Source organism: Dama dama, chromosome 8 (genome assembly GCF_033118175.1).
Source record: "Dama dama isolate Ldn47 chromosome 8, ASM3311817v1, whole genome shotgun sequence".
NCBI lineage: Eukaryota > Metazoa > Chordata > Mammalia > Artiodactyla > Cervidae > Dama > Dama dama.
The window spans coordinates 19895112-19908848 of NC_083688.1; the positions used below are offsets into that span (position 1 = coordinate 19895112).

Consider the following 13737-nt stretch of genomic DNA (forward strand, 5'->3'; position numbering starts at 1 on the left):
CACACGGATGGCCAAACTGCATGGAAGGCTCATTGCCCCGATGGGCACACCTCTGTCCCTGGGCATCACACGCAGAAGGGTGCCCTGAAGCATCTTTACCTGGTGGGCCTGGAGGTCCTGGGAACCCCATAGGACCTGGAGAACCAGGACAGCCGGGGGACCCGGGAGGCCCTGCTGCAGTCTTTCCTGGGGGCCCTTGCTCCCCTTTACTTCCTTTCACGCCAGGTACTCCAGGGGCTCCTCGGAGGCCAGGCCTTGATGACCCTTGGAGAAAATAATCATTTATTGTATTAAAAAATTTCCTACTGATCAACATATGCTTTTCAATTGCAAAAGTGAGATAGTCCTATAAATGTTATACAATCAAAAAGTATCTAGAGCATATGAAACAAAGTGAATTTTCTTCCCTCCCTTACCTGTGACCTGGTTCAACCATCACAATACGGCAGAGCTCAGACCACTCTATTCCCACCAGGTAACTCATGTGCTTTATTACAAGGGAATGAAACAGAAGTGGGGATTCACTGTAGTCTCTTGATTCAAAAGGATTTCAGGAGAAATTACTCAATATATGCTAAATATTTTGTAATTTTTTTTATTAGAGACTAGAAGATGCCTATCTTTCAGTGTCTCAAATAAGAAAGAGAGAAAAGTGTAATTGAACTGTTGTTGTTGTTGTTTAGTTGCTAAGTCATGCCCAACTCTTTTGCAACCCCATGGGCTATAGCCCACCAGGATCTCTGTCCATGGGATTTCCCAGGCAAGAATGACGGAGTGGGTTACCATTTCCTTCTCCAGGGGATCTTCCTGATCTAGGGATAGAACCCACATCTACCACATTGGCAGGAGGATTCTTTGCTACTGAGCCACCAGGGAAGCCCATTTGAAGTTTATTTCTGCCAATTGTCTTGTGTGCTGTGTGTGCTAAGTAGCTTCTTGTGTCTGACTCTTTGCCATCCTATGGACCGTAGACTGCCAGCCTCCTCTATCCATGGAATTCTCCAGGTAAGAATAGTGGAGTGGGTTGCCACTTCCTATTCCAGCGAATCTTCCTGACCCAGGGATCAAACCCACGTCTCCTGTGTCTCCTGCATTCCAGGCAGATTCTTTACCACTGAGCCACCGGGGAAGAATACTGGGAGGTGCTCTTTCTTAATATTTGGTCGGACCTCTAATATTTGGTCGGACCTCTCCATTTGCATCATTTCATCTTCAAGAAATACCTGCTGTTAAGAGTTTGGTATATACTTTTCCATGTATATGCAAGCACACACAATATGTATACATTTTCCCTTTTCCTTTACTATAAAATCATAATATACATACAGTCCTCCACTCTTTTTAACCTTAATTCATTTTCAAAATTATTTTTAAAATATACAGCATAGTATAGATAAAAATGAAATATAATCAATGCAAGGGTTTATCAAATCTTTGCTATTTTGTTCTTATTTTGTTTCCTTTTCACAAGATGACCCATTACAGAATGACAGTTAAAACTGAGGCCACTGTGGTTAATCCTTAACTAACCATCCTTGACCCTATTCCTCTTTCAAGAGGCAACAACTCTAATGATTCATGAATATTTTTACACTTCACAGAATTGTGTATGTACTACAAACAATATATATTAAAATATAAAAACTGTATCTATGTATCCTTAGGCAACTTGTGATACATTATGAAAACTAAACTATCACTTTAACCAACGTAATTGTCACAAAATTAACCTTTTCCTTTCTCTGTATCTTTTTCTGAGTTTCAAGCCTCCTGCTCCCACACCAAAGTTACTGCCTGACACTTAATTAAAAATGCGTGCGTGCTAAGTCTCCGTGCATGCTAAGTCTCTTCAGCTGTGTCTGACTCTTTGCAATCATGTGGACTGTAGCCCGCTGGGCTCCTCTGTCCTTGGAATTCTCCAGGAAAGAATACTGGAGTGGGTTGCCATGCCCTCCTCCAGGGGATCTTCCCAACCCAGGAAATGAACTCTTAAGTCTGCTGTGTTGGCAAGCGGGTTCTTAACCACTTGGGAAGCTTAGTAGTAGTTTAAACTACTGAGAAGTGAAAAAGAGCATTTCTATATCACTTTGGGTCAGTTTTCCTCCCTTTTCCCCTGAAGGTCCCAAAGTCAGTGATGAAGAAGTTGTAAACACTTGTATATCAATGAGTGAAACATCAGTCTTATGTAAATAATGCAAACTCATTAGAAAGCAGCATGTTTTCCTTTTAATAGTATTTGTATTGGTATCCGAGAAACATGTACATACCAGGACTTCCAGGGGCTCCAGGGGGACCACTGGGACCTGAGGATACATAACAGTAATTGTTTTCAAAGATAGAAATATCCCCTCCTTCCAGTATTGAAATCTTAGATGGCCATATAATGATAATTACTAATACATTTTTCATGCTTTGCCTCTACTCTCACATAAATATGAGAAAAGTTCACTCATTTAGACAAACTGCGAAGAAGAAACTAAATTCATCTTAGATGTCTAACACTCAAAAACAGGGAGGAGGAGAAGTAGGGGATTAAGGGACATGAACTACTATGTATAAAATTAATAAACAATAAGGACATATTGTATAGCACAAGGAAATACAGCCATTATTTTTAAATAAATTTACATGGAGTATAACCTACAAAAGTATTGGATCACTATGTTATACACCTTAAACCAATATAATATTGTAAATCAACTATACTTTTTTTTTTTTAAAGTAAATTATAGTGCTTTATCATCTTCAGATAACTCAACAGACATTTCCTAAGAGCTGTTCTGTGTTTGGCACTCTGCTGGGATGATTCAGAGGTCAGAAGGACAAACAGCTGAAAATTGTCAAGAACCTCAAATTTGGCCTGGATCCATTTCAGATCACTTATAGCTGTAACACCGAGTAGGGTTCCAACTCTTTGATGTATATTAGTAATTTATAGTGAGCATATCAGATTTTTTAAAACATGTGTCTAATAATTATCTGTCCATTTGTTTAAAACAATGAGAATTTTTACAGGTTTAAATAAAATTCTCCTTGAAATCTTATTTATATCAATCATTTTCCTGGATCAGTGGTTCTCAAGCCTGCTACACATTAGAATTAATATAAAGAGCTTCTGTGACCTGCCAGTACCCAGGGCCCTCCTCCAGGCAATTACATCAGAATCAGAAGGAAGAAATGGGGACATGGTTCTTATTCAGCAGTTCTTAGGGATTTCAATGTGCGGTGAGATATAGAGCTTATTAGACAAGATCATCTCAACAATCAAAAGGGACAGAATATAAGTCAATGTGACTTTAATTCATGGCCCTGGAAGTCAGGAAGCACAGGCTTCAGTTCCTTCTTGTCCCTATTTGTGTAGATTTGCTCAAATGAGAGCTGTTCGGGGCTCCATCTTCTCTTCTGTAATCCCTCTGGGACTGTTGGTTTTGGATACTCCCTCTTCCTACCCTCTGGCTATGTTAGTGTCTTCCTATCAGATGTGAATGTTATGTTTAAAGATATTTAATTATGCATAAAGATAATCAATTACCGTCTGCTGTATACTACCTAAGGAATTTTCTTAGGAAAATATGAAAATTAGGAAACATCAAAAAATACCACCACCTATGAACATTAGGAGACTGCCCCTTTCCTCTTGCAAATTCTAGGTCTATAAACACATGCTTTGAAACACATATTGCCATGAATGAAAGACACAGGATGATCAGCAAATGCTTTAGGAAGAAAATTCTTCTCACCCTGTGGGCCACGAGCTCCCTTGGGCCCTGGTAGGCCTGGAATTCCTTCATCTCCCTTTTCCTGGTATGCATCATAATATTCTGTCTTAAATGAAAATGAAATTGAAAAAAAAAAAGAAAGATAGCTATTTATGGTAATTTGCCAAATACAATTACTTCAATTTCTTCTTTTTTGACTAAAATGATACGTTCCTTGTTTTCCTGAATTCACAGGCTTATGTGTTAGAAAAACATGGCAGTTAGATATATGGGATGGATAAATTTAAAAGTTAACCTGGTATCATGACAGTGCATATTTCATGGGCTTTCATTTAGAAATACATTTTCTGATGTGGCCCAAATCATATACACACACTGAAATATGTATATGCATATCTATATACATGTGAGTATGTATATAGAAATTAAAGTTTTACAAAAGAGTAACTTCTTACAACATATGATCAACTCTGATATTTTTTATTCTAATCTATTTCATTTTTAAAAAATGCTTGTCCTGTGGACTAAGTTTATTTCAAAGTACGTTGGGACCTATACATCAAAAAAATACTTCATTGTTTCTCTAAATTTCAGGACAGCATTGATCTTCAGACAAACGTTTCCTTAGTCCAAGGACTGAGGATTATTAGTATTTCTGAAGTGATCAGTGGACCTTCTGCTCATTTCCTTAACCATCTCCTTCCAAAGCAGAACTTTCTCTGAAATCAGTAGAAGCTGCAGAATTATGTGGAATTGAGCATTAAAAAAAGGATGGAACTATAAGTTTTTAAAAACTTTTTTCAGCTTTATGCTGCATGGGGCCAATTAGCTTACTGACTTGTTTAAAGAACTATAACAAGAACTTTGTAATTAAAACTGTATGCATAAAGTGAAAAAAAATTAATAATAATAATAGTAATAACAGTGTAATAAACTCTTCCATCATAAAATCCATCAAGATATGTATGTAACTGCCAAGTATTGGCAAAGTACTTTCACAAATTAGCCTTTCATCTTCCCAGCAACCCCTTAAAAGGATCTTGGGATTGTCATCTGAATCATTTGCTTGCAAGGTAAAGAAGCTGATTTCTGGGACCCTCCTTCAGTTACTGAGTTAACTTACTTGGCCTGGGGGGTCTGGGAACTGCATTTGTAGGAGGACACAAACGCACTCCCCCAGTGACTCCTGTGCCACCAGGGACCTTTCTGTCCCACTTGCAGGTCTTAAATGGGAGCTCTGCTCTGCACTCTGAATGTGAGAACCACCGTCATTTGAGGCAGCAAAGGAAGGTACCGGAACTCAGAGCCTGGGTCCCATTCACACTCATCCCAGGCTACAGAGTCACTAATACAGCATGGCCACCCTGTTGCCAGGAGCTGATGGACATCAAATCCATGTCCATGTGGGAAGGAGAGATCACCTGCCTCTAAGGAGCTTAAAAGTGAAAGTGTTAGTTGCTGAGTCATGTCTGACTCTTTGCAACCCTATGGACGATAGCCCACCAGGCTCCTCTGTCCATGGAGTTCTCCAGGCAAGAATACTGGAATGGGTTGTCATTCCCTTCTCCAGGGGATCTTCCTGATCCAAGGATCAAATTCAGGTCTCCTGCATTGCAGGTGGATTCTTTACCATCTGAGCCACCAAGGAAGCTTGGGCTGGGGTCACTGGCTTTTGCAGGCCTTGAATTTAACCCAAAGTTGAGCTTCTGCTGCCTTATAGTTCAGGGCTGTTATAACAGGGCCCAGAAGGTGAAGTCCTTTTCCCCACACGCCGGTACCTGAGCTGTCCTTCACTGCTGCCCTGCTATGCTACTCAAAGGTGAAGGATGACCTTAGGCCAGCCCTGTCTAGACAAAGGCTTTTTCTTCTCTGCAGCCCAGGATGGGCATTGCAAGTGCATTCCAGGGACCAAGAAGAACCAGATAAAAATATCTGTCCATTATCGAATGGACAAATAATAACAATAGCTAATTTTTTTTTTGCCCTCAATTGATAAAAAGGTAAATACTATAATCTCTATCATAGCAGTTAATAAGGGACACTGATTCCAAATTTCCTTGATATTTGGAGACTTGATCAAGCATAACGTTAATATTGTTCTTCATTACACTTACTGGACCACGAAATCCTGGCGGGCCAGAGTTTCCTTTCCACCCCTGTATTGAAAGACAGTTACAAATTATGAGCACATTAAGCAAAAGTATTTACATGTTAGGTATACTTAGAAATCAAAATGCATAGGTAAACAAATCTATGCTAAAACTGATGTTATTTCTATGAAATGTACAAGTCAAATTAGCACAAAAGGGATATTGACTTTTGATTATTTTCCTAGAGGGCCATATCTGAGGCAGAAGTCCTATCTACAAGGTCTGGAAGAAGTGGCTCTTGTTCTCTTGGTTTCTTCCACATCACCCCCTTCAAAGGATGTTTGCATCGCTGCATGCTCTCCCTGTTCGCCCCTGGATGAGAGGCACAGGGAAGCCAGACCATGGGTTGTAGGCAATTCCCAGTGTCCCAGCTATAGTCAAACTTTCTTACTGAAGAGGGCATTCCAGAATTCTACAGAAAGCCATAATATCATAGGATAAAAATCTTGATGCTGCATAAATATACCTATATAGGAAAATTATTTGAAATCCATAACGTGTTGTCAGAAATAAATTGATGTGAAACCCAGTCCACTGTTCACCAATGATGACCATTCAGTTCATCGTGACCCAGGTTGAGACTCACAGGGTTCAGACCATGCTAGACCTCCAATGAGCCGAAACTTCCTCCAATGACAGGTCCTTTCCAACTCCTTCCTCATGGGAAGCTGAAATCTCACTGGTCCTCAGCCAACTTCCACTACACAGAACAGGTTTAACATCTTTCCCTTCAAGTGTTTAAGTAAAGCCGCCACAGCTCTCCTTTCTTCCTAACAAATATGCTGAGGTATTTTAGTGAACTCTGACTGCAACTCCTTGCACCGAGTTTCAGGATGTGGGGAGGAAAAGGGGGAGAAAACCCAGCCAGTAATAAAAGCTGAAAGCAGATGTTAGGAAGGGAATTACCTTAATGCCATCTTCACCCCTTAACCCAGGGAAACCCTTGTCGCCTTTGGCTCCCTAAGAGAAGAGCAAAGTGAATGGATCAGAAGACACTCTGATAATCAATTTCTTCTGTAGCAAGCAAAATGCTTTAAACTCCTTTCTGGGGGGAAAAAAAGGGTGCTCAGATGACCTGTCTCCACCGAGAGGTGTAACACTTAAAAATGCATGCATACTCAGTCGCTCAGTCTCTGCAACACTATGGACTGTAACCCACCATGAGTGACTTTCAAAAACCCTTCTTGGTCTAATAGGACTGACTTTCATTACATCAATGGGCCAAGTCACATATTTACCTCAGTGCCAGGAAAACCAGGGGCACCATCTTTTCCAGGCTTTCCCTAAAACAAAAACAAAAGAAAAACATGAAGGAAAAACTATTAGTTGCCGAACCGATGATGACCTTCTGCCAGGAAAGGCAGAAGCCAGTCAGACTGGGAAGTTAGGGAGGGTCATGGGATTCTCCAGGCAAGAGTTAGACATGACTGAAGCAACTTCGCACACATGTAGTATTCCACTGAATATATGTACCACATCTTCTTTATCCATTCATCTGTCAATGGACACATGTTGTTTCCATGTCCTGGCTAAACTAAGTTAGCCATCCAAGCTTAGAAGGAAAAGCAGGGAAGCACTGAGCAGAGAAGTAAGCAGGAAAATTCAGAAAGAGAGAGGCGTTCACAGTCAATGTATTTATTTGCAATGTTGGCAATTCCCTGAACTGCAGACATGCCTATATTTAATATACAAATAAAAGGAATTTTATAGTGTTCAAAGAGACAGAGCTGTTTAACTATTATGGGATTAACTATTATGGTACTTACTTTCCATGATAAAATTAAAAATAATATTAGTTGAATATTTGTCTTAGAAAAAATATACTTTTCCCAGTGTATGATTTTTAGAGTTTTTAAACAATGAGAGTGCTGCATGCTAGGTACTATGGGCTAAGCCATTTCAGTTCTGTGCGACTCCTTGTGACTTCATGGACTGCAGCCTGCCAGGCTCCTCTGTCCATGGGGATTCTCCAGGCAAGAATACTGGAGTGGGTTGCCATGCCCTCCTCCAGGGGATCTTCCTGGCCCAGGGATGGAACTCTCGTCTCATGTCTCCTGTGTTGGCAGGCATGTTCTTCGCCACTAGCGCCACCTGGGAAGCCCCAAGCATCTTGTACTTGCCATCTATAAAGTCCTGAATACTGACTACTTTGGGGCTCCCTTGGTGGCCCAGATGGTAAAGAATCCACCTGCAATGTGGAAGACCTGGGTTTGATTAATTTAGGCTGCACATGACACTGGATTCCAAACTCACCTGTGGGCCTGGTTCTCCAGGAGCACCTTTTTCTGATCCATAAGATTCTCCAGGTGGCCCCTGTATTAGTGAGAGTTAGGTCAAGTTTTGTAAATTACTGATCTTTGACTTACATCAATTTTTATGAACTTTTCCCTTCCGTTAAAATTTTTGAAATGATAGGTTATCTAAGTGGGACATCTTATTTATGAATATTAAATTAGAAACAGATGCTATAAAATCAGATGCTGAAGATAAATCACAAGATGGGTGACAGAGGGTGCATGTAAAACAGTGCAGGGATTTCAGCTAGAAGTGGCCATAAAATAATTCTAGCATTTATGATCCCTGCGGTAAAATGCTATCGCGCTTTAGCTAATATTAAGCCTTAAAGGTAGTTCATACGTCAAAATATGCTCTAAGTTTCTACTTTTTGTTTCAAGAGAACAATATGATTCTAAGTGACCTACAGAGGGTCCAGGGGGTCCGGACTGTCCCATGGCTCCCCGGTCTCCCTTCTCTCCCTTGAGGTCCTGTCACAAAAACAAGTTGAGGTCATCAGAAAGAAAGCAAACAAGATATTATTGACTACATTTGGAAAAGTCCTCTAGCTGTCCAATGAACTGGAGTTTCAAGTTACATATTTGCCTCCTATTAACATAACACATCACCATTTCTCACATTTTGAATTTTATACCTGTGAACCCCCTGAGACAATACACAAACATTTTGTGTGCTGCATTTTATTTTTTGAATTAAGGTATAGTAGATTTACAAATATTATATTAGTTTCAGGTGTACAATGTAGTGATTTAAGATTTTTGTATATTATACTCCATTCATAGTTATTATAAAACACTGGTTATATTCCCTGTGCTATACAATATATCCTTTCTATAGTCTCTTTTTAAAAAAGAAAGGAACTTAGATCAAACTATATTAAGCTAATTTAACTCCTGAATCAGTTTTCTATAAGCACAATCAGATCATTTCTAATATATTTTACTTTCATTTTTAATATATTGAAATTATTTTAACTGAGATCAAGCATTTTCTGAGTAAATGTTATAATGAGGATTTGAGTCATTAATCAGGTTTGTTTTGGCCTTATCACATTTTATTAATATTTTGTGAAAATATAATTTTCAAAAACAATTTTTTCCCAATGTGAGTACTCTCTTGGGGTATCCTTCTTTTAAAAAAGTCATTTTTTATCCCCTGGGTCAAACCTCCCAGCTCTTAATGTTCTCAAGATAAGATTTTTTAAATTAATTTTTCAGCCAATAAAGCTTTAGATTTTATTAAATTTACTTTTGTTGAATTATATGTTATGTGAATTATACCTCAATAATGCTATTAAAAATTAATTATAGCTAAAATCCATTAATTCCTTCTACAAAATGGTGAAAATTACAGAATGTAAATTATATTGCAATCAAGGTATTATCAAAACAATTAATCATAATTTTTAAAAAGAGAGATGATTTATGTTTACTTCTTAGTTTGTTGTTTAGTCACTCAGTCTTGTTTGACTCTTTTGGACCCTGTGGACTGTAGTCCGCCAGGCTCTTCTGTCCATGGGGTTTCCCAGGCAAGAATACTGGAGTGGGTTGCCATTTCCTTCTTCAGGGGATCTTCCCAACCCAGGGATTGAACCTTTGTTTGCTGAGTTGGCAGGTAGAATTTTTTTTACCACTGGGCCACCTGGGAACTGGACTTAGGTGACAGAGCTTATAAAAGAGGTAAGGGATCACAAGGGCCTCATGGCAGAGAGAGGAAGGCAGGAGCCTAATAATAAAACAGAAGAGTTACCGTTCTGTTATCAGGGCCGGTTAGAGTCACAATAACTGTTCCTGGTGGTCCAGGCGGTCCTGTTAATCCTTTCACACCCTAAAGACAAATACACTCAGGAATTAAAAAAAAAAAAAAACTTAAGCATAAGAGATCTACATTTCCTCTTTAGTCCTTACTTTAACAATAAAGCAAACAAAACTTGAGACACGGCAAATACTCTGGTTTCAATGTGACTTAGTAAATAAAATGTGTATGAGAAGTCTTCTGCTGTTGTTGGTCAGTTGCTCAGTTGTGTCTGACTCTGTGGCCCCATAGACTGCAGCACTTCAGCCTTCCCTGTCCTTCAGCATCTCCTGGAGTTTGCTTAAACTCATGTCCATTGAGTCAGATAGTTAGATACTATCCAACTAACTTATCCTCTGGTGTACCCTTCTCCTCCTACCTTTAATCTTTCCCAGCATCTGGCTCTTCACATCAGGGAGCCAAAGTGCTGGAGCTTAAGTTTCAGTAAGAGTCCTTCCAATGAATATTCAGAGCTGATCTCCTTTAGGATGGACTGGTTTGATCTCCTTGCAGTCCAAGGGACTCTCGAGTCCTCTCCAAAACCACAGTTTGAAAGCATCAGTTCTTTGGTGCTCAGCCTTCTTTATGGTCCAACTTTCACACGCGTACATGACTACTGGAAAAACCACAGCTTTGCCTATATGGACCTTTGTTGGCAAGATAATATCTCTGCTTTTTAATACGCTGTTTAGATTTGTTATAGCTTTTTCCGAGGAGCAAGTGTCTTTTAATTTCATGGATGCAGTCACCATCCACAGTGCTTTTTGAGCCCATGAAAAGAAAGTCTGTCACTCTTTCCATTGTTTCCCCATCTATTTGCATGGGACTGGATGCCTTGACCTTCGTTTTTTGAATGTTGAGCTTTAAGCCAGCTTTTTCACTCTTCTCTTCCACCTTCATCAAGAGGCTCTTTAGTTCCTCTTTGCCTTCTGCCACAAGGGTGGTGTGATGACCACCACGTATCTGAAGTTATTGATATTCCACCTGGAAATCTTGATTCCAGCTTGTGCTTCATCCAGCCTGGCACTTCTCATGGTATACTCTCAGTTCAGTTCAGTTCAGTCACTCAATCATGTCTGACTCTTTGTGACCCCATGGACTGCAGCATGCCAGCCTTCTCTGTCCACCACCAACTCCTGGAGCTTGCTCAAACTCATATCCATCGAGTCAGTGAGGCCATCCAACCATCTCATCGTCTGTCATCTCCTTTTCCTCCCACCTTCAATCCTACCTAGCATCAGGGCCTTTTCCAGTGAGTCAGTTCTTCGCATCATGTGGCCAAAGTTGGAGTTTCAGCTTCAGTCCTTCCAATGAATATTCAGGACTGATTTCCTTTAGGATGAACTGGTTTGATCTCCTTGCAGTCCAAGGGACTCTCAAGAGTTTTCTCCAACACCACAGTTCAACAGCATCAATTCTTCAGTGCTCAGCTTTCTTTATAGTCCAACTCTAACATCCATACATGACTACTGGAAAAACCATAGCTTTGACTAGATAGACCTTTGTCAGCAAAGTAATGTCTCTGCTTTTTAATATGCTGTCTAGGTTGGTCATAACTTTTCCTCCAAGGACCAAGCGTCTTTTAATTTCATTTTGGAGTCCCCCAAAATAAAGCCTGTCACTGTTTCCATTGTTTCCCCATCTACTTGCCATGAAGTGATGGGACCAGATGCCATGATCTTAGTTTTCTGAATGTTGACTTCTAAGCCAACTTTTTCACTCTCCTCTTTCACTTTCATCAAGAGGCTCTTTAGTTCTACTTCACTTTCTGCCATGAGGGTGGTGTCATCTGTGTATCTGAGGTTATTGATATTTCTCCTGGTGATCTTGATTCCAGCTTGTGCTTCATCCAGCCCGTGATTTTTCATGATGATACTCTACATATAAGTTAAATAAGTAAAGTGGCAATACACAGCCTTGATATACTCCTTTCCCAATCTGGAACTAGTCTGTTGTTCCATGTTTGGTTCTAACTGTTGCTTCTTGTTTACATACAGATTTCTCAGGAGGCAGGTAAGGTGATCTGGTATTTCCATCTCTTTAAGAATTTTCCACAGGTTGTTGTGATGGACCACTGTCAAAGGCTTTAGTGTAGTCAGTGAAGCAGAAGTAGATGTTTTTCTGGAATTCTATTGCTTTTTCTATGATGCAGTTGATGTCGGCAATTTGATCTCTGGCTTTTCTGCCTTTTCTAAATCCAGCTTGTACATCTGAAAGTTCTCAGTTCATATACTGTTGATGCCTAGCTTAAAGGATTTTGAGCATTACTTTGCTAGTATGCGAAATGAGTGCAATTGTGCAGTAGTTTGAACATTCTTTGGCATTGCCCTTTTTTGGGATTGGAATGAAAACTGACTTTTTTCAGTCCTGTGACCCTACTGAGTTTTCCAAATTTGCTGGCATACTTAGTGCAGCACTTCAAGAGCATCATCTTTTAGGATTTGAAATAGCTCAGCTGGAATTCCATCACCTCTCTAGCTTTGCAGTGATGCTTCCTAAGGCCCATTTGACTTCAAACTCCAGGATGTCTGGCTCTAGGTGAGTGATCACACCTTTGTGGTTATCTGGGTTATTAAGATTTTTTTGTTTTGTTTTTACCTTATCGGAGTATAGCTCATTAACAATGTTGTGACAGTTTCAAGTGGACAGCAAAGGAACTCCGCCATATATATACATGTATCCATTTTTTCCCCAAACTCCCCTCCCATCCAGGCTGCCACATAACATTGAGCAGAATTCTTTGTGCTATACAGTAGGTCCTTGTTGATAACCCTTTTTAAATACAGCAGTGTATACATGTCCATCCCAAAGCCTCTAACTATCCTTTTCCCCCATCCTTCTCCCTGGCAATCATGTTTCCTCTAAGTCTGTGAGTCTGTTTCTGTTTTGTATACAAGTTCATTTGTATCATTTCTTTTTCAATTCCGCATATAAGGGCATCATCAGATATTTCTCCTTCTCTGTCTGACTCACTTCACTCAGTATGTCAATCTCTAGGTCCATCCATGTTGCCGCAAATGGCATTACCAAATGTGTGGTTTATAAAATATTCTGCCCACAAATAAACCATAGTATATAAATTACCCGCTCTCCTTTCTGTCCTAGCACGTTATCGCCCATGTGACCCTGTAAGAAAAGACAAAACCAGATTATTTTTTTTAATGAATACAAATATACAGTCTAAGCCCTTTAAAGTTCCAATGTTTGTAACTGAACACTTACATTTTAATTGTAATGTAAGGATTGTAAAAGTTACTTTATTGCTTGGAGTAAAGTGGCAAAATGTTTCTTTTAAAAGTAGAGATCTTAAAGTGCAGAAAGTTGAAGGGAGTTACTTAAAAAAGCAAGTGATGGCATGAAAGGGTGTGGGGTGGAGGAGGAAGCCCACTCAGAGGACATTTTTTTTTTGGCTTAGCCAGCCACCAGCTGAATCTGCTGGCTGGATATGTAACTTCCTGATGCCCTGTTTTCTAGTCTTAAAAATAAGAGGGATGTGTAGCTGCACTTCAGGATTCTGAAATTCAAAACTTAATAGAGAACTAAAAACAGAATTCAAGCTAACCTGACTTCACTAGTAAGTTAGAACATGAGCTAAGTCTAATGTGAATCATCTCTCTTCAGTAAATTTATCATTTCAACCAATGTCTCTTTGTTTCTTTGCTTCTGAGTTTGCAGATTTTCATCCCATTAGGCCACAAGCAGTAATGAAAAGCTCAGGATGATGAATCAAAAGATTTTAAACTTTATTCTGCCAATTACTGTTTGATGATTCACTTAAC

General features: G+C 39.6%; 1 protein-coding gene across 1 annotated transcript in view; it reads right to left on the bottom strand.

Moving 5' to 3' along the window:
• COL4A3 (collagen type IV alpha 3 chain) overlaps positions 1 to 13737 on the bottom strand; it is a 168948-nt gene that overhangs the window by 62586 nt on the left and 92625 nt on the right. The window contains exons 12-21 of the mRNA XM_061148595.1: positions 13043 to 13084; positions 9914 to 9991; positions 8572 to 8634; positions 8123 to 8182; positions 7108 to 7152; positions 6776 to 6829; positions 5834 to 5875; positions 3741 to 3825; positions 2268 to 2303; positions 100 to 264 (exon numbers count right to left, since the gene is read on the bottom strand). Of these exons, the coding sequence (XP_061004578.1) occupies positions 100 to 264; positions 2268 to 2303; positions 3741 to 3825; positions 5834 to 5875; positions 6776 to 6829; positions 7108 to 7152; positions 8123 to 8182; positions 8572 to 8634; positions 9914 to 9991; positions 13043 to 13084 (670 nt within the window). The remainder of the gene's footprint in view (positions 1 to 99; positions 265 to 2267; positions 2304 to 3740; positions 3826 to 5833; positions 5876 to 6775; positions 6830 to 7107; positions 7153 to 8122; positions 8183 to 8571; positions 8635 to 9913; positions 9992 to 13042; positions 13085 to 13737) is intronic.